Here is a 25275-nt window from a genome sequence, read left to right on the forward strand (position 1 = left end):
TAAAACAGTTAAAAGAGGCTGGAGTGCACTCCCCGAGAAGTAAACAGCTTGGAGGTTCTGGGCAGCGTTTCAGCAAAGCCATCCAGAACGTTTTGTCACTGACTGTTCGTTACTCAACCCTAACATGGATGGATGCAACGTGCTGCTGCTCGATCATCCATAGTAAAAGATTTAGTGTTAAACCAGTTGAACGTACATCTGCTCAGTTACAATAGTGACACATCAAGACTGCCATAGCTCTTTCTCAACATATTAGTGTCCAAAAAATAGAGGCAAGTATGTACATAGGCTGCTGTTCAAACTGAGTAACCCTTCACTAACTTGTTCAAACTAAGCAAGCAACCCTCACTAATTCCAAGAATGTACAACAAAAGCATACAGTCGATGCAAAGACGAGGCTTTTCATGTCTGCTGATTCGCCTTGTTTCCAGCCAAGATGAGGGAGATCTCCAGACCACGGCTAAATGCTTGATTGAACAGGATACGTGACTGAAATGTGGACACGAAAGGGAACCATGAGAAGAACACAATGGGCACAAAAATGAGGGCACCCATTCCTGCATCATACATCCGAGCAATCTCACGGACAGAGTCCCATAGCCCAAGTGTTTTCGCTACCCTCTTCCACGTGATGGCCAGCTGCCATGACAAGTAAAAAGCTATTAAGGCATGTGGCTAAATGTGTCAAATCAGGAAGTATAGATACTGTTATGACTCGAGCACATGCACTTGCATATGCCAGGATACTGTCGCTTACTATAAATTTATATAATCCAGTACACGCATGTTCTTCTATCTCATCTAACGGTAAACTCGAGATTTCACCAGGCCTGTGATTAACTAACAAAGTTATCTACACAAGTATTAATGACATTTTGGCATTATAAGGCAATGATACGTTGGAATACATTCTTCAGCATCAACTGTATATTTTCAGAAAAGTTGGAAACTGAAAAAAAATGGAAAATCAACTGAAAAGAAGACAAGTTAGAAAAAAAAAAGTATAGTTAATCTAACACTATGATCAATTCACTACGCTGACATTAAAGAGCCATACGATCATGGCACCAGGTAAGTTGCCAACCATTCTACTCAATTCAGTAATTGTAATACTCCACTTTTGCTTCGATTAAGTAGCAGACTAATATAATACAAGTATTTAGAAAATTAAAAGGAAATAAGAAGGTTGTTTTACTTACACATAAGACACACCAACCAGTTGCTATAAAAGCAAGTGCACTTGCAAATAAATCAGCAATTGTAAACCGTGTGAATACAATAAGTAGGGCAATCCCCGCAATAAGCCCAAGAGCAAGGACGCCCTGTAGAAACCGGACAAATGTCGGCAAGGCAGTTGACTTCTTCGGAGTTGCAGTAAAAAGCTGAAACACAACAGGACAAAAGTTTAGCTCAGAGTTTGTCCGTTAAACCATGAAATATATTGAAGTCCAAAGAATTAACATGACAAACCTTAAAAAGGAGAACCAAAACAAGAAGTGCAATCCACGAGAAGCCATAAACCTGGACAGTAACAAACATTAGTAAGAAAGAAACTCGGTTGGTAGTCCTTCAGTAAAGCATGCCATGTAATAATTTTATTTATGTTGCTTAAATTGAGCATATCCACTTCGACAACAAAATTCATAACAAAATAATGTTTCTTCTGTCTTGGGGATGAACTTTGGACTGATTGTTGCTTCATTTAATAGTTTTAATGCCTGTAGGAGGGTAGTCTTTGATCCAGGTTTGGCTGTTCAGTTTATACTTTGTGAGCTGGTGACCCAGCATTGATGCTGTACAACCTTTAATTGACTTTCTATAAAAGTTGGGCTGCCCTCTCTCTAAAGAATTAAAAGGAAAAAAATGATGAGGACATGAGGTGCGGTAAATATTGTAAGACGAAATTATGTGTTCCATTCCACATATTAACAAAAGCGCAAAGCAAGTATTTTAGGTCCAGACTGTAACAAGGGTGATCCTTATCCTACTTGGTTAATTCTATTAGGACTTCGAAAGTGAGGCTAAAGGATCCCCGTACTAATTGTACTCCCATACAGATTCCTCCTTTACTTTGGAGGACTGGTGCATCACTATAATCATTCTTAATTTCCTACACACATACAAGAGCTACCGCACCACTGATCAGCTATGCAATCAGCATCAAGGAGATAAGAAGTGAATCCACACACACACACACATGCGGATTCTTAATAAAAGATTTAGTGCCAACGAATAATTAGTTAGCAGAACAAATTGAAGATTCTACAGTACGGAAATACTAATTGAGAGAGCTCAACTTACTGCAAGGGAAGTATTATGCTCTGTAATTTTAAGTTTGTAGACAATGCCATACTGAAACATGAGGAATCTGAGGCTCAGGATTGTCTCTAGGATACGCCCTCTAAATGTCTGGATATGAGCCTGTAGAAATAGATTCAAATAAATTTAATAAAGCAGTGTTACAAGTAAAAAGAACGAACCACCCAGGGTTAGAACAAACATATAGTTCAAACACACACGATGTTACGGACCTGCTCCTCATCCCACCAGGATTCCCAACTATTGTCGCCTTTTACACCAACTCCACCTTTATAAAGTAGCCAATTTGTCCAGTCGTCAAAGTCCTCAACGGTCCTGATTTACCAAAATGGCAGTCAATAAAAGGGGGAAAGTAATATCAAATATGCAAAATTAGGTGCATGTACATTATGAGAATGTATTAGTATTACTATGAAAAATAAGTTATCCAGCATACATGTATCTTAGGCAAACACAAGCATAATCTTAAAACTAACTTTAATGACAGTGCACACATAACCTCCCAATATTTCTAGAGAAAATAATTCATCACATATAGTGTTTCTTGTCCACAATGAAAAGTAATAACCAAACTTTCAATTTCTCCAATTGATGAGCATCTTGCTTCAAAGGCAACTAATTTAAAGGACAAAGAATTCAAAGCTAGGATTGAACGAAACATACTTTTGCCACTCGAAACCAGAAGGGTTGAAAATGTATGGGGCAAAAAGCCAGGAAATAACAAGGAACCAACTACTGATAGTTATCAGGATAAAGGAAGATGAACCCCCCTTCATGTAGCCATACGCAATGTAAATGATGAGGAGGAGAGCAACCTCAAACCTGCAATAAAAATATCTTTCAGATGGATCATAAAGTAATGCTAGCAGGCACACTTAACTAGAATTAAGGATTCCATTTGCTGTATCAAATCTCTAAAACGTTCAAGAAAACATATATCCAGTGTTTCCAGGTGTGGTTCTGAACCTTTCTATGCGCAGAAACCCAGCCTTTTCCTCACCAGTGTCAACACATGAGTACAATCATATTTTTTCCAAACAAAAAAGACGTCACAATCATATTTTTTATTTCATGTTTCAGATTTCATGCATTCAAGGATGCAAGGCCGGGCGTGAGAAAGTTGGTAAATGACATCTGGGTGGAAGCTACTCTTTGGGCTTCAGCAGGCACCAACCGCCAAGGGTCTGTCGGAGCTACTAGCGTAGTTTCTGTGCTGGTTGGGCTCCTCCATGTTGGTGCTTGGGGGTTCTTAGCTTGCTAGTCTGGGTGGTCCTGTTTCTTAGTTTTTCTGTTTCATTTTTCTTTTGATGTTGTGTGGACCTTTTGTTTTGTTTTGTTGTTCTCTCTATTCTTAATATAATGATAGACAACTCTCCTGCTGGTTCGAGAAAAAAAAAACTTTCAAACAATACATCTTGCCTGATAACTCCAGTAGGCATTTGGCACAGTAATAAAACATACTACAAAAGGAATATAATCAACATAAAGTAGCTCTATTGTCCATTTAATGAAGATAGGTTTGTGTGGCCATTACTAATACAGCTCAACTTCCTGAAAGAATTTTTTTGACTACTTTGTAAAGTGGCAACTTACGCTTTGACAAAGTGGCTTCGAGAATAGAGCCTATAATTTTCAGCAAACTTTATGTGGCGTACAACAAAACCTCTTCCAGTAGCACGATACTGCATAAAGGAAACTGTCAGCTGAATTCTAGCAAGTAGTTGTAAGATATTAGCATGTGTACCTTTGCACCACCATGAAGGATTGTTCTACCAAAGTAATGTGTTCTAGTTCCAAGTGAAAAGGTGAAAAAGACTGAGCAAAACTGTAGTTGCATTGTAATAAAACTGAAAACAGCCTGCACAAGATGAAAATTACGATGTGATTACGAGTTTACGACTACCCCTGTAAAAACTAAAAAGCACATTCTTTTCTAAAAGATATATAGAGTCCACCTTCATCAGGCCCAGCTCCAAAATAAAACACATTAACATTGGTACTGCTGTAAAAATACCAATCTGGACCAAAAATTGAGCATTCAGAGCAGCATCAAGTGCAGTATTCCCCAGAAACCTAGCTTGGCGAGATATTGAGTAGTCAAGTCCAGAGAGTGCCTGAAAATTACAATAGCAAGTCTCGGTCAAATTATACAAAACAGAAAAGAAACAACATTAAGAGGAATCTGCATCAACCAGGAGCATCACATTGAAATTTTGAAGTACTTACCAGATACACCCTTCCGTACAAGAAGAAGTACACAGTTAGAACAGTCATCTGCATGCACAAATGAATATGCAAGTCAACAAACTTGTCATAATTAAACAACATGAAAATGGGTAGCAGATACATAAAATAAGCCAACCAGACACCATCTAAACCCATTTACCAGCACACTATCATAATCAACTGACTCATTTAGATGCACCTATTCAAAATGAACTGATGTGATATCTAAAAAACACATAAGATGCTACAGAAAGAACCCACCAATCACATAGTAAACCCATGTGCAAAGGGAGCGAGGGAGGGAAGGAGGTCGGGGAGTACCATTGTGCAGACATAATAACCAACGGTGGTGAAAAAGAAGGTCAGCATCCTGAAGAAGTCAAATAACTGGCCTAGACGGTACACATCTCGACTGAGAACTTGCTCACCGTTACCTCCAGCGACTTTCCCCTCAAAAAGTGCAATTTGGTTCAAGCCAACATCCCGGCCCTTCCCAACCTGGAACGCAGGACAGTTTTTTATTCCCTTCTGGCATATAAACTTCTACGAATAGCAAATATGGACATAATGCACCCATTAAGCAAATGCAAACATGTGTGCACATGTGTACTTGCAAATTTGTGTGCCCAAAGAATATTATGTATGCACTAATACAACATAAGAATCGATACAGATACGTGTATTATCTATGTTGGTTTCACTTGTCTTGTAATGCACATATTATTATCTTCAATCGCAAATTTATGCAAGTGCACATGTCCTATTGAGTCGAATAACCACGAATATTACGGAATCTTAAGGGAAATTCTCATGTGTGTTTCATAACCAAAGACACAAAATTGGGTGAAGGAAGAGACGGAGGGAACAGTGGAGACGCTAGATCGGAACAGGAGGAACATCGTGGAAGTTGCAACACGCAACCCTAACCCTAATTTTGGCTCTATATATCATGTTAGGAATAGCAACTTCTATTCAATAGTAACCCCTGGGGACAATATACAGAGTACATAAGGGAGTACAGGATAAGGACTCTAGTAACCTAACCTATACGTAATAGATAAGGACTCTATATTCCTAACACAAGTGAGCAGTGCATATTGTTCATGCCTTACTTTTGGAGTAACAAGTGAACTTAAAATCTTAACCTGGATATATTCATGGTGTGTGATGTTCCCCTGGCGCAGAGTCGAATTGAATCCTGCAGAATGGTAACACTTAAAAATTTATCTTTGAAAGAGTTCCGAGTATCCAATATGAAAAAGTGATCTGAACTAGTTTTTAGTTATCTACAGACTACAACTCATCGTAGCTAGTGTGATACAAATAACAAAAATAGTGATGATATTGCAAGAGCCCGCATCCCTTATATTAAAAAAAAAGAACTCGACCCAAGGGGAGAGACATCCCGAAGGCATTGCATTAGGTAAACATGTTCTCCTAGAATTAGAATAAGTGTGGTATACATCAACAATATAATTGTGTAATCATACCTTCTGGGTATTACATGAAAAAGAATCTAAAAAGGACATTGAATAATAGTGCCAAATTTTTAGTAATAGAAATAGGCCTCTCTCACACACAAAGCTAAATTACAATTTTCTAAAAGAAAATTCAGAAAAAAAGGAACAGAAAAAGAAAAGGCTTATTGCAAGGAAAATCTCCCAGTTTTGTCCAAATAACTTTAAGTTGCAACTCTTTTCTTTAAGGACCACAAATCCCTGTTCCAAGCATCAAAAGCAACCTACACAGTCATGAGTGCTTGCAAGGTTGCAAATGAACACTGCTGCCACCATGTCAAACTCATGATGAAACTAAAATGCAAAGGATACAAAATACCCACCAGCATATATATCTTCACTTATATTAATCACCCGGGATGCCTTGCTAATGCCGCCTCGGGTTATATGAAATATCCGATCAAAAACATCAGGATGTCCATAGTGCATCCGAACCCTGGAGAAGGATAATATTTCACCAGTAAGTTTGTCAGTTTGAAATTATTGTCACAGATTCCGTGCTAAAAGCGAGAATGTAGCAAGAAAGACAGCTAGAGATTATTCCGTATCATATTGTTGACAATATTTACTCACTTGAGGTAAGCAAGAACGCGTTGCCCCAAAGTAACAAAACTAGTTTCCTGATTTGACATAAATGACGCCAGCGAAGAGACACTGTAGCAGAAATGAAATAGAACAGGTCAATACAGAAACATATAGTCAAGTCAATAAATGGTAAATATGTGAGATTAGATAAATAATGACCTCCCCGTGAAGACATGCTCCCTCACACCAAGAATCGTCGGATTCCGAATGCCATGGTTTCCACGAACATTACGGAATTCTTCAAGCAAATTTCTCATTTTCATTGCCTCTTCCAAGTAGTTATCCTACATGGGAATTTTTGTCAGTCAAGGTTACAAAGTCTTCAAGCAAATTTCTCATTTTCATTGCCTCTTCCAAGTAGTTATCCTACGTGGGAATTTTTGTCAGTCAAGGTTACAAAGGGACATCTCAAATTTCTCTAATGTTGTTCTAAAAAAAGGAATCTATACTCGCTGACATGTATATGGAGAATGGGAAGTATCCAGTTCATCCTCATCCAAGTGCTCACACATAAACTCATGTGTGGCCAGCCGTTGGATGAGATAATGTGGGCAGATCACATTCGGTGGAAAGTGAGGTGGGTCTCATGTCTATCTCCTTCTGTGAAGGGTTTAGTGATTCTCACAACCCTTTGAATCTAATCCATCCATGCCTCGTGTAGTGGCTCAGATGACGAGGCAGCATATTAGCACCCAAACATGTGTTTGCTCTAGATGCTTCCCCCATGAAAAAGCACAATCAAGTTTAAAAAAAAAAAAAGGTGGAGTATCCATCTTCATGGGGAAAAAAAAGGGTTTAGTGATTCTCACAACCCTTTGAATCTAATCCATCCATGTCCCAAGCGTGAACAGGACCTAACACAATCCATCAGTCATGGATAGCTCAGCATATATATACCTTGAAAGACATTCTTAAAAACTGCATGACCAATGAACAAACCTAAAAAAAGCAATAAATATGTTTTACGGGAATGTGTTATATAGAATTGCTAAAATCCATTATATCCCACAAAAAAAACTAACAAGGAATAATCTATGCAAATACTAGTAATACATTCTGCAAGGAGATTAAGAATTACATGTCTGTTAACAAAAACTTAAGGTTACTATTAACACTGAAGGGGGGGTGGGAATACCTGATTCATATCGATAGTCTGTATTGCATCTCCTCGAGTGAAGATTATAGCATGGTTTTGATTTTCAGGTTTCCCCTCACCAAGCTTGGGGTTCCCAGGCAGTTTAATGGAGTATATTTCCTATATGTGTAACAGGATGGAAAGATAAAGCATAAGATGCTAAGCAAAAGCAACATCAATAAAAAGCATTATGCCTGACAAGATTGCAGCAAATAAAAATCTGTTTCTTTACTTTCTTAGTTGTGATTTAAGTAACATTGAAACAGAAAATACGATAAAATTAGTAGCACATAAATCTGAGGAACAATATATGCACGCAAGCTAAAGATGCACCGTCTTCTCAGCAATGCTTTAGCAAAAATGAAGGTGACCATGTTGGTACATATCAGTGGGTTAAAGCTACAGTAGCATTTGTAGTTACTAACGGTGGGAATTGGTGCGCTATCTTAACAATGGTAAAGGAGAACGACTACAAAAGGTGCAGAAGTGGCAGCTCACAGGAAACATGATGAAACAGTGTTATCTTTTATTGATGCAAGAAACTTTTCCTACTCTTTTTCGAAAAAAAATATTCAAAAAAATCTGACTTCCTTTTAACCTCTAATTCAGCATATGACCATGAAAAAATAGTGCTATGAGTTTATTCAAGAGGAGAAAAAATTTGCCAGACCACAGAACAAGGGTTTTATTTATTTTATTTTTTGGGGGTGGGTGGGGGGGCTCACATGGTATGTTCACAATAAAGGTGGAAACAGTAGAGCATCAGGATGAAATTATCACTTGATTCATGGCCGACCACCCAGCCAGGAAAAACACAGGCCAAATAAGTTTATCAATTATTGATGTTTTTTCAAGAGCCAAGTGTGGTAAGCTAGCAATCATAACTCAGACTGGCTTGATGGGACCGGTGGATGGGTACAGGCTCGTAATTGGTTGCAGATAGGCAAGACAAATGCACCACAACATTGGTAAAAGAATAATTCAATAAATTCGGAGAAATGGACTGACTTGATCTTTGCCATGAACATCAGCTTTTACTAGCTTGGAATAATACTCTTTTATAGCATGCCCACCGTTTGATACACTATCCTCTTCATGTATGAAAGCAACTCGAAGGGCCTCATTTCTACAAATTAAAACAAAATGTGATCAGCATTATTCAGCGTGGCGGCTTTAGGGCAAATTCACATGTTCCAAACAGGACCTTAAAGGTGTCAAGCAAAAATCAAGAACAGAAACATGCTAAGAGTTATGAAACCTCGGGTTAATTTGAAGAAAAAATAATCTAGCTCATCTAGTAGACAAAAGAACTCAACTGGTAAACCAAGAATTCAGGATTATTTATATTTTTAAACCAGTAAAATAAACAGGAAATACAAGAAGGTCAACTAACCTCTGCAATAAGAGAGTGATATCTGCAGCTTCAGGTTTTTTCATTTGCTTCTGCTGTCCGTATATTTGGCATGAAACAACATAAGTAAACTTAATATCTGCTTGGGCCCGTGCATCAGGAGACAACTCATAGCCTTGAGTGTCAATATATTCTGCTGCAGAATTGCCATCTTCAATACCTGGTAGAGGAAACACAAGGATGAAGAGAGATAAGAAATGTGTTGAATTAAGTAACAAACAACAGGAAACTACACACCCACCTCCAAGGTATCTCTTCTCGAGGTAACTTTGTAACATCAAGGCTCTTCTATAGTACATCATACCACGCACTGCCTCAATGAATAAGAAGTCAAGGAACATAGCAATTAAAGAAAGGGTAAAACCATTCAAATAAGCATATCAAAATAAAGCTTTTGGACCACTGCAGCAAGTAACATTTTATTGCGCATCAATTTTTCTACTACTTAAGCATTTAATTGTAACCAAAGAAATGAAACGACAAACTGACCTGTCCTTGCCAAAGTTTGGCCACGATAGGATACCCAAAAACGCAGTTCCAAGGTGTCACTTGAACTATCCTTAAAATCATCTTCTGATGAGTCACCATGGCCAATTCGTTCTAAGAAGTTTGCCCACTCATCTGCAAACCACATAAGAGCATATTTGATGTGAAAACAAGAAGCCATTTTATTTATTTATTTATCTATTTATTTTTTATTTTATTTTTGAGGGGGAGGGGGGACGGCAGGGCGTAGCTTTGCTAAAAACAATAAAACTGCCATGACTAATAAAGTTTGCAAATAAGAAGTGCATAATTAAGTATGTAAACAGCACCAGGGTATATCTTTTGAAGGTAGAAAAGTATGGAAATGCCGTCTTCGTTGTCAACACAAAGCTCAGACATGCTATATAGTACTGTCTCACTGTAGTACGGGGTAAAGACACTGTTGCACATGAAAATTAGGTGTTAAGAGGACCTTATTCCTTGAGATAGGATGAAGACTAAATGCATTTGTAGTACCTAAAGGGGATCATCTCGGATACAGGCTTTGCTGCTGGCATGTCCATGAATAGAGAGTTAGTGAAAAATTGTAATCTTCTCTGAGCTTCCAGATTTTTGGGAATGTTGGCTGCAGAGTCTTTGACAGTCAAAAGTAAGTGTAAACGCTTAACCTGTTCTTTCTGCAGGGACAAATAAAAGTATCACATTAGTAACAGCATCAAAGCTAAGAATTTTTCAATTAGTTTTATAAGAGAAGTACCATTTCTAGATCCTTTGGCCAGAAAATTTTAGAGAATAAGCGCCCTTCATTTCTAGCTCTTAATAATAATTGCCATGTGTCATACTGTTCCCTGCAACAAGAAAGAGCTTATTTACAACGGAAAATAAATGGACCTGGCATCCTTTTCCAGTTGAAAGAAAAAGATTTTCACAGCATACCTCAGGTTCTGCGCAAGAAATTCATGGGTAACAACCTCATAGAGCTCAAGGAGAGCTTTTGTAACACCAGCTGCACGACCAGCAGTCTCATCGCGGATCTAATGGGCATTCAGTTTATCAGAAATGCATTCATGATAAATTTATGAAACATAGACGAAATAGGAATAGTTCAACAATAACCATGACATAATAAACCACTTCCATTCAGCTGTTATTCTAAAAATTATGCAGAACATGCTAGTAAAGGGTAACAATCTTACCAGAAGACCTGTCAAACCAGTAAGCCTTGACTGGACATACTGCAACTTCTTGAGATTTATAGTCACTAAAAGTGAACTCTGTGTTATACTTTCATTGAGATCTCTGAAAAGCCTTTCAACCCTGTACATGTACAGCAATATGCATTACAATTAAGTAAAGACGAGACTTAGAACAAAACATTGAATAGCCTTGATGTCAGTATCAGATTCCTCATGGTTTAGTGAGAAAACATACCAGCGCTGCCCTTCACCATCAACTAAGGAGTGAAGAATTCTTTCGGCACTGTAGTAACATTCCTTGACGGCATAAGCCATGTATTCATCTTTTGATATTCTATACCATAGCTCATACTGCGAGTCTTTACAGTCAGAAGCATAGTCATTCGCCAACATGATCTACAAAAGAAGCAACCAACAGATTGATAGCAGCCAAATAACAGGTCCTGATATGCATAAGACTCGTTCTTGCAAAGACAAGTTAATTTCAACTAGGATATCTCATACCTTGCTAGTCAGAAGAAACAATGGCCACTGTACAAGTCTTAAATTTCCACAGTTACTTGGCATCATAAGCAAATCCATTTCCCTGAAAGGAAATTCCACCATGATATTGAAGCGAAGACGGTAACTATATAAGATATAAGCCATTAATATTCCCCACCACACCTGTTGCTGACATAGTCCTCTTCGCGCAAGCTCTTGATAATCTCATTCCAAAAGGGGGAAAATATCGAGGCATACATCTTAGTAATTTCCGAATCCTAAAGTCAAGAGTGATCAAAACTTTAGTACTGCACTACACTTATATCCGAATTTTCAAAAACAAGAAGGCTATCAATTATCAAATCTACTGTGATAACATATAGAGAAGGAACCACTAAAGCAACAATATGTTCAATCTAACTGCACGGTTGGCCAGAGCGCATTGTTGCGCCCGCGCCACCCGCATTCGAGCCCCACTCGCCACCCTCAAAAAACTTAGGTTGAAAAAAATGCAAATTATTGGGTCAAAAAATTAGTAAATTGCTTCAAGGATGCCCAACCCTGCAGAGGCACCTAGAAGCTAAAAATGTCAGGCAATAGAACCATTCTTTTAAAGGAAGTATTAAAACCAGTATGTGACGAACAGGTGTTCATTTACCTGAGCAACTGGTCTGCTAGATATCCTGCAGCGTAAAATAGAATCAGTGTGAGAAAAAAAAACACCTAAAAATACAAATCAATTTATACTGACAACAGATATAAACACACAAACAAAGGCCTCAGCCATAAGCACTCAGAATGACATAAATTTAAAGAATAGGTTTAAGAACCTTTGAGGGGAAAGAGTTTTAGCAAAAGCTTCTGGGAAGCTCTCAAAACGTTTATGAAGCATTTCTATTGAACGAATCTGCATTATATTAGCAAATGTCAGAATAATAATCCAGTTTGCATATCAAGAGAAATGTATGCACAGTTAATAGCACTTGGATCCACAAACAGGAACAAGACATAAAAGAGTAACCTATACCTCCCCAAGGCGACCTCTAGCACCCATAACACCACCAACAAGAGCAGTTAAAAGAGTGTACCAAATGTGGATGTCCATCAGGTATATCTATAAATACAAATAGAAGGACATAATGTATCATTTCCAGATATTTTCGTTTTATTCACAAAAAAAAGAGAGTGTTTTCGTTTATATAAAAGAAAATTACAGGTTAGCATAGGGAACTTACAGCTAATACTGGTGCCCATAGACTCACAATAGTCAAAGCATTGTTATTACCTAAAAGAACACGCTATGAGGATCATAGTTGCTTTGCTGTAATGTGCTTAGAAATAAGAATGTAATAATAATCTTAGTAAAGTTAGTGGCAACAAGTGAGCAATGATGTTAGTGTAATAATTTTCAGATTTACTAACCCTTCGATACAAGATCATGCCAGGAATACTGCAAATTATGGAGTTGCACTATTATATTGGTTGGCTCAACTAAAGGCCGAATCTGCAAAAGTGAATGACAAAGTAAGCATAATATCTTTTATCACACAACAAACATCAAAGTTTCTGAAAGATGTGATTATAGCCACCTGAAGAAAATAAGCGAAAGTAAATTTGCAAGCCAGTATGACCAACCAAAATATCACATATCTGCACAAGACAATTCGTCATAAGTAAATAAGACAGCACGATGAACACAATCAGTGCAGACCACTTAGCATTGAGAGAACTGCTGGTGAGTATTCAAAATGACAGGCTGGCAAGTAGTAAAAAACTGGAGGATGTACATCTAGGTTATTATCAGTAACCAGGAAGTTATTACACCAGACTATTGCCAATAACCACTAATGTCAAGAAGTTATTGCACCCTCACATGAGTATCTCAGGCTACTTTAACTGAATCCTATGCTTCACAATAAGTGCATGTATGTATCAGCCCCTGAAGCGAAGGCAAGTAGCACAGCAAAGGCCACAAGCGAAGTTCAGTATGAAATGCTCAGTATGCTCACGGTTCAACCAGGAGGATTAACAGCGGTCGCAAGGTATAGTTTGTTAGGACTATAGAGTCTTTTACATACTCATTAATAGATTCATTTTTCTATACACACTGTTGTACTCTTAGCATAGTTCACAAACAATACTCGAGAAAAAAAAATACATTTCTCATACAGCATCTGGGTATTTGTATCTTGATGCTAAAATTCGCAAATGAAATGTTATGCTCCAGATTTTAACTCGGACAGTATAAAAAAACTAAAGAGTGTCAAACACAATGTTCGAAAATCGTGAAAAGGTAAAGAAGAACCTAGCATAATCACTTATACTCTCATAAAGTCCCCTTCCAACATAATATCGCTCCTAAGAACAAATAGGAGAAACAAGATCAGTGCATAATTCAATAATAAAAATATCTTTCCAAGCTATATAGGATGAAGATACGCATACCTGGTATATCCACTTGAAAAATTGGAAAAACTGTGACCGATCAGAAAAACTGGAGAGCCTGTGACAAGCTGGGATCTTGGCCATTAGTGCAAACATTATCCGAACAGCGGCATAACCACCAAGAACAAGAGCATAAATCCGGAAATAAGTCGAATCAGAGTTCCTTGCATTTTTTTCTTCCAAGACTTTCCTGCTCAACATTCAGCATTCAAGTGAATAGGTAACTTACTGTACAATAACAGAAAAAAGCTACAAAATCTAACTGAATACTCACACATAAAGATAAGTTACAAATGTTGAAACTGCAGTTAACCAAAGGAATCGGATAACTAATCTCGAGATGGCAAAACCTCTTGCTGTCTTATACGCACCAAACATGAGTATCACATCCAAGCAGCCTACAAAAGAACAGAGCACCCATAAAATAGGAAACATAAAGGGCACCATATAAATATCAGTAGATCCTAGTCCAGATTAAATTAAAAAGGAACAGATACGATGAATTAGGAAAGAAGCGTAAAAAGTCATTATAATAAATTAGAGAACATACACTCAATGAAGTTTAGTATGAAAAAGGCTGGCCCAGCGCTAAGTAGTATTTTGATGGTATCAATGTTTATCTTCCCATGGTGAAAGGCAATAACAGCTAAGCACTGCATCACCAATCAGAAAGAAGAATCATCTTTAGCATTATACATTATTGATATATTTATTCTTGATTGATTACAATCCAAACCCACTAACCTGAAACATTAATAGTAGAAAAATCCACAGGCGATGAAAACTGCGGTACAAATGCAGAAAAGTGCGATGCTCAACAAAATTGGTCTTTCCTGTCTGTAAATAAGGAATTAAAAGTAGAAATTGTAAGTAAAAAAAGATTGATAATTATGGAAAACAGTAATGATCAACATTCAAGAAAAGCATTCAATTTAATTTAATCAAAATGTCTCCCTCTTAATCACACGTACCACCAAATATTCACAAAATAAGAAGATAAGTAGAAAAAAGGCCCCATGTTTGCTCAAGAGACTCCATGTTATTTTTATTATACTCTTTCAAAAGTTCTCTAAATTTAAGAGGACAGCTTTTCCATATACACAAAAAAAGTAAGCAAATCATCTACCTCTTTTCTCTTTGCATCCCAAAGCACCAGAATAAATGAATCAGCAGAAAAGCATCACAACTCAGCTAGCTCAATTTTTCAAATTAGATTCATACTATTTTCGTACAGAGGGACTTGAAAGGATGGAATATACCCAGAGAATTGTCCTTGGATAGAAGTGTGCCCGAACCATGACCTAGCTTTTAATCTCCCTTACTATTATTGTTATTATTAATGCTCTTTTATACTTTTATATAACATTTTCCGCTTTGCTGGCAACTCTTGGTGGGTTTCATCTCTACTTCTCTAGCCAACTTGCTTGGGACAAAAAGGTTATGTTGTTGTAGATTAATACTATTTTCAAAACAGAACGTCGGAGAAGTTTCACCGGACACTTCTCTGTGCTCCTATCGGCTCGGACTCGCCGGATTTGGTCTCGTGCACGGCGGATTTGTCGGCAACATGGTGGATCTACTCAGCGACGGCGGCTTGGCTCCTCTAGGTGCTGCTGTGCTCGGTGAGGAAAAAGTGAGGGAGAGAGGGAGTGAGAGTGCTGGGAGGGGGAGGGGGAGGGGATAAGGTGAGAGGGAGCGCAACGGCATTGGCCAGCATGGGCAGTGCGAGGGCGGCGGCGACCGCGTGGCGTCCAGGTCCTGACCGAGCGGAACAGGAAGAGGAGGCAAGAGGCTAACGGGTGGGTCCGGCTAGAAATGGGTAGAGACCCCATTTTCTCTCCCTCTCTCTCCCTGCTCAAACCCACACCGGCGTGCTGATCAGGACAGGAGGGCAAAAACCACCTTCCACGTCAGCTAAACCGGAGTTCAAAACAGCCTAGGGTTAAAAGTGATAAAAAACAATAAACATGGGGGGTTAAATAAACGGTTTTAAAGTTCGTTGGATTATCCGGACAACATGCATAGTTCAGGGGAGTAATTTGGACTTTACCCTTTTACATAAAATTAATGAATGGTAGAATTGACCAATTTTGGAACATATATTATATACAGCAACAAGATTACTGACAAGAAACTACAACTGCAAATTCGAATATTTGAGTGTAAATTATGTGATCGAACGAGATTGGAAGTGATTAAACTAATGTATGAAGGTAAATCCACGACCACAAACAAGTATTAGACTGAGGAAACACTCCAGGATAGAAACTAGCTGACAAAAAAACAGTAACCTCAAGTGATAACATTCTGTATAGTATATTTCTCATATTGTATGCACGTCCCAAGTGACATATAATAAAACTACTAATCTCTTTAGGAAAATATTCATGATTAACTTACACGCTTCCTCTTAGTAGGCTTGCGCAAAAACTTGGAACCCTCAGCAGGTGGCCAACCAAGCTTAAAACATGAACGTGACCTACAAATATGCAACCGATTAAAGTAAAAGACAGAAAAGAAAAGGATATAAGCAGAAATAGCAGAAAGGCAAGTTTAAAGACGAACCAGAAATATTCATTGAAGTCATCATAATTCCTCCAAGCAGAATGTGCAGCTTTTCCATTATTAGTATTGTTAGCCTCCTGTGTAGGGTAAAAATGGAAAAACTTTCAATGCAGCGGCCAAATATCTCAGACAGTTAAGCAGTGAGCATGTATTTAGCTAATTTGACCCTAGAGAAAAGCTTAATGTGCAGATGAAAGGTAAAACGAATAAGATAAATGCAACATGGCTCACAAGGACCTCTAAATTCAAATATACCCAACTATATATTGAGTGAAAAACTGATAAATTTTAACAAAATAAACAGAGTTGGTAAACCTATAAATCTTGAAGCACCAAACAGCACAAGAAATGCAATGTACCATGTGTAATCTGTCTTTACAGTGTAATTGTGTAATCAGGATTCAATTTGTTCACCAAATCAATATGAAAATTCTGGGGTAAACTACATGTAATTCTCCATTTACTCAACCAATGATCTACCATAAAATTTCAGCTAAAATTCATCTTAAAGACTTAAGAGCAAGAAAAATAAGAATATTTTAGCAAATCAAAAGGGAAAAATAATTTATCTGCTGACACATTTTGAGTTTGAAGCTGAAATTCAAAAGAGTGCTAAAACACCCAATGGACTACATCATTAAACTCGGCATGCCAAAAAGTTGATTTGATCTTTCAGTGAAACCTGGATAGCACAATTACACCTTAAAGGCGGATCACAGCGAATATGTTGTAGCACTGGACCTCATACCGAAATTTGGAAGGATCCATGTCAATCCAAATGCACCCAGAAATACAAGTGGGGAAACAGTAATGATCTAGATCTAATAGCAGCCCAGTTAAGACAAAAGTAAATCAAGATAGAACCTTTAATAGATGAACCTACCGCCGCCATGGTTTCATATATTGGAGTGATTATTTTCTCCAGATATGAGGTGGAACCATCACTGGTAAGACAACTCTTTGCAGGTTCAGCTTCAGATGAATCAAGAACCCCATCGAGTTCCTTTGCCATCTGAAAATATGCCAATAATGTCATTAAGCTGAATAGACTGTGCTACTGCAGTATTGTACAACAGAACATGGCTAGAGAAATACAGACTTATTTCCCTGATAAGGATATATCCAACCACAGGCAACGAAAGGAACCAAAGCTCAAGTTTTTACATAAATGCAATTTGGTTACTCAAGGCGAGTGTTTTTTCCCATCAGATGAACTAATCTATTTTTGTACCAAGAAGTGAGGAACAATACAGAAAGAATATATCTAACTGATACCTACTTTTGGCACATAGCGAACTTCCATCAATCTTGTAGCACAGCAATTGCTATCTCGGAACACTAATGTTCCATGAAAGAAAGGCAGCTCAGCAAAAAGATCGAGTAGTCCATCATTAACAAAATGATTCAACTAGCTAGAAATGTGCAAATATATAACAGGTATTCTTACATCAATCCAAAATTAAACATGAAAATGAGGACCTTGCCAAGGAGAGCTAAGATAAATGTTTACTGCATTAAACCATATCATTTATCCTCAACAAACTGACAAGACCATCGACATAAGGTATATGTCATACTAAAATCATTTCTAAATCATGTCTCTCTGAAACTGTGCCATAAGAAAGGACCATCACTTGGTTGGACAGGAAGGGACTCACATTGTGGAAAATGTAACATATGCACTCTGGGAGAAAACGAACATTCGCAGCTTCACCCCAAACCAGAAAGTAGAGAGCAACCAATATGATTTTTCTGTTCTTATTTACTGCTTCAAGGCTACCCAAAAAAAAAGGTGGTAACTGGTAAGCATCCTGCAAGATAATAGCATGCATGAAGAAAGCTTCCCCACAAGTATTTAAATTACCTGGTCCATGCAAGTCGCTTGCCCAAGTACCTACACCATTTTATGTAGTTGTCCAGAACTTTGCAAAAAACTTCTGTGACAGCCCTCTCATCAATTTTCTACAAGAGTAATGGCCTTTTAGTGTGTGTTGCATATATAAACAGAGAACTTACTGACAAAAGGACACAAAAGATTATTGACAAAGATTAGATACATGGCAAGTCTCTGAGGTTTACTAGCAACACATTACACAACAGCGATCAACTTAGACATTAGTGATTAATTGTTATGTGCAACTCATTAATTACTTAAGGATTCGAAGTTACTTTGACAAAACTTCAGTTTCATAAGACAATTATACTAGCAGAACTAGATTGACAAGTAACAGGCTTCTAAATTGTATGCAGATCAACTAATGAACACAAAAACTGATTATTCAGAATTTCATTCTTTGTTCTATTAACCAAGTTTGATTTACATAAATGTCTCATGAAGCTAAGCAATATATGAAAAATACATCAGCAAGGCCATTGTGAAACATCCAGCTACAGTTATACAATTTTCAAGAATGGGTTTGTGGTAAACACTGTTACTATCTCAAACATCCTACAATGGAAAACATGTCAATGTCCAAAATGAAGCATATTTAGTACTCCCTCCGGTCAAAAATACTAGAAATTTTGGACATAGCACGGTCTACTTTTGATTAGAATATATTTATAAAGTCCAGTAAGTTTTATGAGATTATGAAAGTATTTTTTCAAGACAAATCCACGCTTATAATTTTCATGTTTTGAAACTAAATATTTCAAAAGTTATCGATGGTCAAAGTTTCAAAAGTTTGACTGAAACTTGTCCAAATGTCATGTATTTATGACCAGAGGGAGTAAAATATGGAGAATTACATCAGCAGGATAAAAAGGTCTTATCAAAATCAAGAACCAGATGATAATTTGCCTAATAAAATGTAGAAGAACTCACTGGTTCTGTCCCAACGGGCAGGCTGAGCCGGGACTGAGCATTGGCTAAGGTAAGTACGACATTTTCACGCTGGTTCCGAATATTATCATCCTGGAACAATCACTCAACCATATTAGATTCTCTATACAAAGGCAATATAAAATTTGGACCATGATGTAGATGACAAACAATTGGATCAGCAGCTAAAGAGGCAAAAAAAAACAGCTTCCCATACAGTTGTTTCATCAGTAGTTAAGCCATATAATACAAGATCATCGGGACAAGCATTACAAACCACAAACTTTTGCTGTTTTGCAGAAGAGTCTAAGACGAATCATGACATTTGGTTTACTTATTGACTTGTTTTTGAAAAATGTTCTTGTATGAATCATAATGTAAGAATATTCACGCAATATCAAACTGTCCATGTCCAAACCAAAGACAACAAAGTAACCAAGTGTCTCAAGACTCTAGGTAGAAAGCTGTCAAGGGGCCAAAGCCAGATAGTGTTTCAAAGTAGAGTACGCACTAAGCAACTTACACGTGTTTTTGGCAAAGCTTTCATTCATGCCAGATCTGAACACAGCTAATACTAGCTAAATATTATGACACACGACATCCCAAGTAAGGAAACATCAAACCATTCAAAACATTTAGCGGAGGATCCAACATAATGCGATTAAATCATAGAAGAATATGGTATCGGAAGTTTCCATACCTGGAAGCCAAATACATATTGCAAAAGGTCGAAAATGTCTTTCTGTCTTAGCTGTGGTGCATCATAAGGGAACCGCGGCAGGTCCTCACAGTTCTGAATTGCAGCTGTTGCAGCCCTGACCTAATACAATTGCACGGAATTATCGTCAACACCACAAAGATTTCTTTTTCCTGTAAAGGCGTGACAAGATAATGAAAGAGCTCCTGAGTCTTGAGTACTACCATAGAAAACTACTATTGTATTTTGTATCACCTATTTTCTGCTCTATATTACCTACTACAAGTCTCAAAAACATTTTAATGCTCCAGCATTGAGACAAGGTAACCCCCCATCATATATCTACATCTTGTGAATTGTGACAAAGTTCGAAATATGACTATAGAAGTCGCACGTTGTATGATATATTCCCTCGAGTCAAAGAGTAAGTGTCATCCAAGAGAACATGAAGTAAAATTATTATAACTTTGACCAGCGATATACCTTTATGAACATTTAGATAGGCCATATGAAAACAACATTTATAGATTTGAGCATCTGACTCACAAATATTTGTAAAGTAAATTTAGTTATATTAGGTTTACAAACATAGAGCAGCGGAAATTATTAATTGAAGTTATGTTCCTGAAACTGCGGGAGTAAAAAAAAATAGGAGTATATACCCCCCGTCATAAATACTTGACATTTTGGACAATGCCCGGTCAGAATTTTGAAACTTTGACTATTAATAACTTTTAAAATACTTAGTTTGGAAACATGAATCGTATGAGTAGATTTGGCTTGAAAACTTTCATAATCTCATAAACTATTGAATTTTATTAATATATTCCAGTAAAATGAGTGGTCAAAGGTATGCAGTGCAGGCCGTATCATGTCCAAAACGTCAAGTATTTTTTTACCGGAGGGAGTATATATATATATGCATTGACTGCATGGTTCATTTCACTGCAGAAACTGGAATAATAAAAGAAAAACATTAATACCTCAGGGAAAAACCCAATGATATTCGCCACTGACGACGGTGCATCAAGGGGGACGATATTGTACGGCATAAGATCACCTCTCAGGGCTGCATCAGATCTTTTTATTTTCTTGATCTGACAAAAAAATGTGGAAGAAGAACAGTTCAATAATTCTTATACAACAACAACAACAAATCCTTTTGTCCCAAGCAAGTTGAGTTAGGCTAAGTTCAACGGTATTTATAATAACAGAAATATGAAGCAAACAATAATATTGTTACAGGATTTAATTAATTTCACCTGGTACACTGAGGATACAATCGGATACAAAATCATGAAAAGTGATTCCAGAGAATTGTTACGAAAGAGCAAAGGAAAAGGATTAGCATTGTCAGGAGTTCTGTCATGAATTACCTCCTCTAGAATTTGCCTACCAAGTCTATCAGTTGCTGATGGCCCAACAAGAATTTCCAGAACATCAAGCAAAGCCCTCAAAGTAGCATAAACCTTTTTCATCTCCATAGCCCTAGCTCCCATCCTGATCATAGCACACAAAATTGAGTACCGATAAGTAATATCATATACCAAAGATGTTTTGCCATGCCTAACATGACAGAAAGTAAGCAACTAGGGGAATGTAATATTAAGGAACTGCTTTCAATGCATTAAGAAAGAGAAGAATTAAAGATAGATAGCATAGCCAAAAAGAAAAATCCGGCTGGTCACTGCCAAGCCTCTTACTGACACCTGGGGAATACAATACCCCTCAGCTATACTAAAAGTGCATACAGTATACTAAAAGTACGACAATAAATATAAGTTCTCCTGGATAAACTAAGTCACTAACTGCTAACATGAATGCAGTTTGTAGAGCACATATCCAGTAATCAGAAAGTGGATACACTTAAAAACAAATTCTTTTGGGACACCGTAAAACTGAGGAGCTGTTTGGTTCGGCTGTTTTGAAGCATAATCAGATCACATCGTGACTTGATTACGTTGATAAGTGTTCCGTTTGGGGTGGGCTGTAATCAAATGCCACGGGATCTGATAACAGACCAGTACAAAGCCAATAACAGCTGAAATCAACTGTAATCTGATACCACAGCTATTTGATCGACATCTCCACGATGCATCACTCCTCGCGTGACTGCCGTCCTCAGCCTTCGCAAGTTTCCTCCGCCGTCCTCGGCCGCTGGTTGCGCTGCCCTCAGCCTTCCACCGGCCGCTATAGCCCTCCACTCTCCGCTTCAGTCACACCATTCACCGCATCCGTCACATCCCTTCTGCTACGCTACCCTTTGATTCAATTTGACTCCCTAATCCAGTAGGGAGGATGGAAACCATATGGAGGAGCTCGGGAAGAGGATCGATTAGGGCATTGGTTTTTTCCGATTATTTGGAGTGTCAATTTTTTGTTCGATCGTGTTTGTTCTCCTGTGAGTTAGTTTGTGTTCTTTGATTTCCGATTTTATGGTGAATTATTCCAGTTCCTGCTCTACTATTTGTTGCTGCATCTTTCTTGATATATGATCCCGTTGAAATCAACAAAACATTGTAATGAGTTCTTATTCCATTCCCTTGGCTGAACCAAACAAAATGTGTTTTCACCCATTCCGTTTTTTAATACTGCTGCAATCTGGTACCCATTCCCTTTACATTTACAGTTCTTGAACCAAACAATACCTGAGATGTACCCGAACTAGATGGATTCCACGGTTTAAGAAGAAAGCATGCCAACCTAGAATTTTATATCTGACAGAAGCCTATCATTGCCGCATCTAATTGTCAGGATACCAGTGATTGTGCAACCAATAAAAGGGAAAAAAGAAAACACACCACAATTTCTTAAAAAAGAGAGGTCGTACTCTGTACTAAAAGTCCCTGACTCCCTCAGTCTCTCCTGCTCCTGCTGCATATCATCAATCCGACACCTACTCTTGTATTCCAAATAGAAATTCCAAAGGACTTGAATATCATTTTGTCGGTCAATTGAAGCCCCATCCTTCTTAGCAAGTTTTTGCTGCAGAATACCATGATAGCAACAATAAAGTTAGAAATAACTCACTGAAAAGGAGACTGGACAAAAATAAAAGTTATTCGTATAAATATGTGTAGTAATGTGGTATAGTGAGAACGAGCATACCTTGATCACCGATGCCAAACCGGTCTTGAACTGTAAAACACCTCGTCCCTCGCTGCTGGGATCCAGATTCTGAGCCATTGTATAGGCTTGCTCGCAAACTGGAGTTCAACCAAAAAGGGTATCACTTGTCAGGATATGAGAGCACCAGGTCTAAGAAAGTTAGGTGATCTTCTTTACTCAAAACCCTAGGTTGAGTTATGCCAGGGTCAACTGATCTAGTTTGTGTCTCGTTAATGTTGTTAAATACGTCTGATTTACCACTCTGTGTTTCCCCAGTGCATCAACTCACCAGAACACTGTAATTTGCACGAGCCAGCAGCACCCAAAACATTATGGATCATGATTTTGTATGATCATAGCACCTCGAAACCCCAGTAACAGACTGTGAACCATTTGATCACCCACGGATCGTCCCAAGGACAAGTAAATTGCTTGAAATCAGAAGCAGCTTACCCTAAAATACCAACTGGACACGGTGGTGAAGACAGTAAGTAAAAACCCTATGGAAACACTGTATTAGCTAGAGGACGAATTCAACACAGCGTCTGGGTGCGGATTCCGAAGAATGAGAGCCTAACCATCATCAGCTTACACGGTGCAGGCAACAGGCAAGCAGAAGAAAACGAGAGTAAAGCTCAGTAAGGCGGAGCTTAATATTCCCTAGGCGCACAAGAGGTGATACTCCTAAACCCCATGTCCCCATCCAGATCTGTAACTAGCCCCCGAATCAGGAAGGATTCAAGAGTTACAAAGCCGCAGGGACACGAGATGGCGAGAACCCCGTGGACTGACTCTAATCTCTAATCTGAGTAAGCGAGCAGAAGAGGGGGGAAGCATACGGATCCGGGCGACGTTGGGGTCTTCGCCCTCGATGTCGTCGGCGGCCTGCAGGATCTGGTCGATGTTGGTTGTCTTCCCCAGGGAGGCTGGCACTGCGGCGGCCAGGCCCAGGCCCAGCGGCCCCGCGGCTCCGCCGGCGGGGCGGTGGTGGTCGCGCTTGAGCGCGCCGCGGACGAGGCGCTCCCAGTTGTCCGCCGCCACCCGCTCGGGGGCCCCGCCCCCGCCCCCCCTCCGGCGCGGCCTGGACGACGCCATCGCCCACTAGGTCACAGTCACTGGGAAGCTTGCGGAGGCGCGGCGCGCGATCTGGCAGTTAGCGTGGGGGAGTGGAGAAGAGAATGGGATGGGAGATTTACCCCTGGTCTTGCGTCACCAAGTCGTGGTTTCTGACCTGCTTACGTGTCCGGGACATCGTCGTCTATGTGGATTCACTTGCACACGTTACTAGTCCACATCACAAGTCTTCTGTGCATCATTATTTTTAGTGAAAAATGCAAAAAACTCTAAAGTCATTTGGATTTTGACTTTCCTCCAAAAATTGTTTTATTGCAAAAATCCCCTAAAAGTTTGACTTTGTTAAAAAAAATCCTCCAAAAATTCAAAAAAATCTAAAAAAACTAGAGATAATTCTAAGAACTTATGTGAAATTGTTTTTCAAAACTAATATCCTTTGCATCATATTTCATGGATAGAAAGTTTGAAAAAAAGAAAAATATGTAGCTCATTTATTAACTCATTATTTTAATTATTTTTCGTACACAAATATTTGTTTAAGTAAACTAATAAAAGTGGTTTCACTAATTTTGGGGTGTTATGGATTAGTTATGAATTAATCTATCTGCAACATATTTACTCAATCATGCACGTTACAATAACTATTTCAATATTTCATGTATTTTTAGAAGACAGAGGATCATGTAAGAAGACTAAAAAAAATTGTTTCATGATTTTTTGATTAGTAAATAATTCACTATGCATTTAATTTGAATTAATAAATGAGTTGCACGTTTTTCTTTTTTTTTAAACTTACTCTCCATGAGATATGATGCAAAGGATATTATTTTTGAAAACAAATTTCACAAAAGGTCTTAGAATTGTCTCTAATTTTTTTAGAATTTTTTGTGATTTTTTTAATTTTTTAATTTTTTGAGGTGTTTTTGCAACAAAACAAAACTTTTAGGGGGTTTTGCAACAAAATAATTTTTGAGAAAGTCAAAATCCAAGTGACTTCAGAGGATTTTGCATTTTCCCCTTGTTTTAACTAGAATATACTCATAAAATTCAATAAATTTATGATATTATCAACGACGGACCCAGTAAAAATATTTGGGTGCTCAAGTCCCCTTACCGGTTGGTGTTCTAATAGAGTGGAAGAAGAGATGAGGGGAAAGGAACGGTATTATCTAACGTTGTGCCTCAACGTTAAAGATAAACAGTAAAA

General features: G+C 38.1%; 1 protein-coding gene across 2 annotated transcripts; it reads right to left on the reverse strand.

Moving 5' to 3' along the window:
* Window positions 1-109: 109 nt before the first annotated feature.
* LOC133931002 (callose synthase 10) lies at window positions 110-24167 on the reverse strand. Of its 2 annotated transcripts, XM_062377813.1 has the most exons (51): window positions 23834-24166; window positions 22995-23092; window positions 22717-22871; window positions 21263-21386; window positions 20870-20983; window positions 19890-20009; window positions 19193-19282; window positions 18233-18330; window positions 18027-18144; window positions 17252-17380; window positions 16369-16445; window positions 16204-16282; window positions 14548-14640; window positions 14354-14456; window positions 14078-14201; window positions 13804-13993; window positions 13664-13716; window positions 12948-13008; window positions 12781-12862; window positions 12594-12643; window positions 12386-12472; window positions 12189-12265; window positions 12017-12041; window positions 11542-11636; window positions 11380-11461; window positions 11111-11271; window positions 10876-10996; window positions 10616-10713; window positions 10437-10527; window positions 10196-10356; window positions 10009-10118; window positions 9683-9814; window positions 9435-9503; window positions 9176-9353; window positions 8791-8908; window positions 7783-7902; window positions 6807-6931; window positions 6636-6716; window positions 6386-6498; window positions 5691-5743; window positions 4867-5043; window positions 4546-4593; window positions 4275-4433; window positions 4064-4177; window positions 3913-4001; window positions 2983-3141; window positions 2532-2634; window positions 2302-2421; window positions 1471-1521; window positions 1200-1382; window positions 110-639 (listed from the first exon to the last, which is right to left on the reverse strand). In XM_062377813.1, the coding sequence occupies exons 1-51, from the start codon at window positions 24087-24089 to the stop codon at window positions 403-405; spliced, it is 5751 nt and encodes a 1916-aa protein (XP_062233797.1). In that variant the 5' UTR covers window positions 24090-24166; the 3' UTR covers window positions 110-402. The 2 variants fall into 2 exon arrangements, with proteins under 2 accessions (XP_062233797.1, XP_062233796.1); XM_062377812.1 differs by having other exon boundaries at window positions 9176-9503; window positions 23834-24167.
* Between the last annotated feature and the right edge of the window lie 1108 nt (window positions 24168-25275).

Source organism: Phragmites australis, chromosome 10 (assembly GCF_958298935.1).
Source record: "Phragmites australis chromosome 10, lpPhrAust1.1, whole genome shotgun sequence".
NCBI lineage: Eukaryota > Viridiplantae > Streptophyta > Magnoliopsida > Poales > Poaceae > Phragmites > Phragmites australis.

What these genes read in the sequence shown, in the direction of transcription:
- LOC133931002 (XM_062377812.1), bottom strand. Translation starts at nt 24,089, where the DNA reads ATGGCGTCGTCCAGGCCGCGCCGGAGGGGGGGCGGGGGCGGGGCCCCC. An exon ending in CCTTCAAAAGATATACCCTG is followed by an intron (nt 9,815 to 10,008) that starts GTGCTGTTTACA and finishes TGTGGTTTGCAG; the next exon opens with ATGAGTGGGCAAACTTCTTA. An exon ending in CCAAACTTTGGCAAGGACAG is followed by an intron (nt 9,504 to 9,682) that starts GTCAGTTTGTCG and finishes TCATTGAGGCAG; the next exon opens with TGCGTGGTATGATGTACTAT.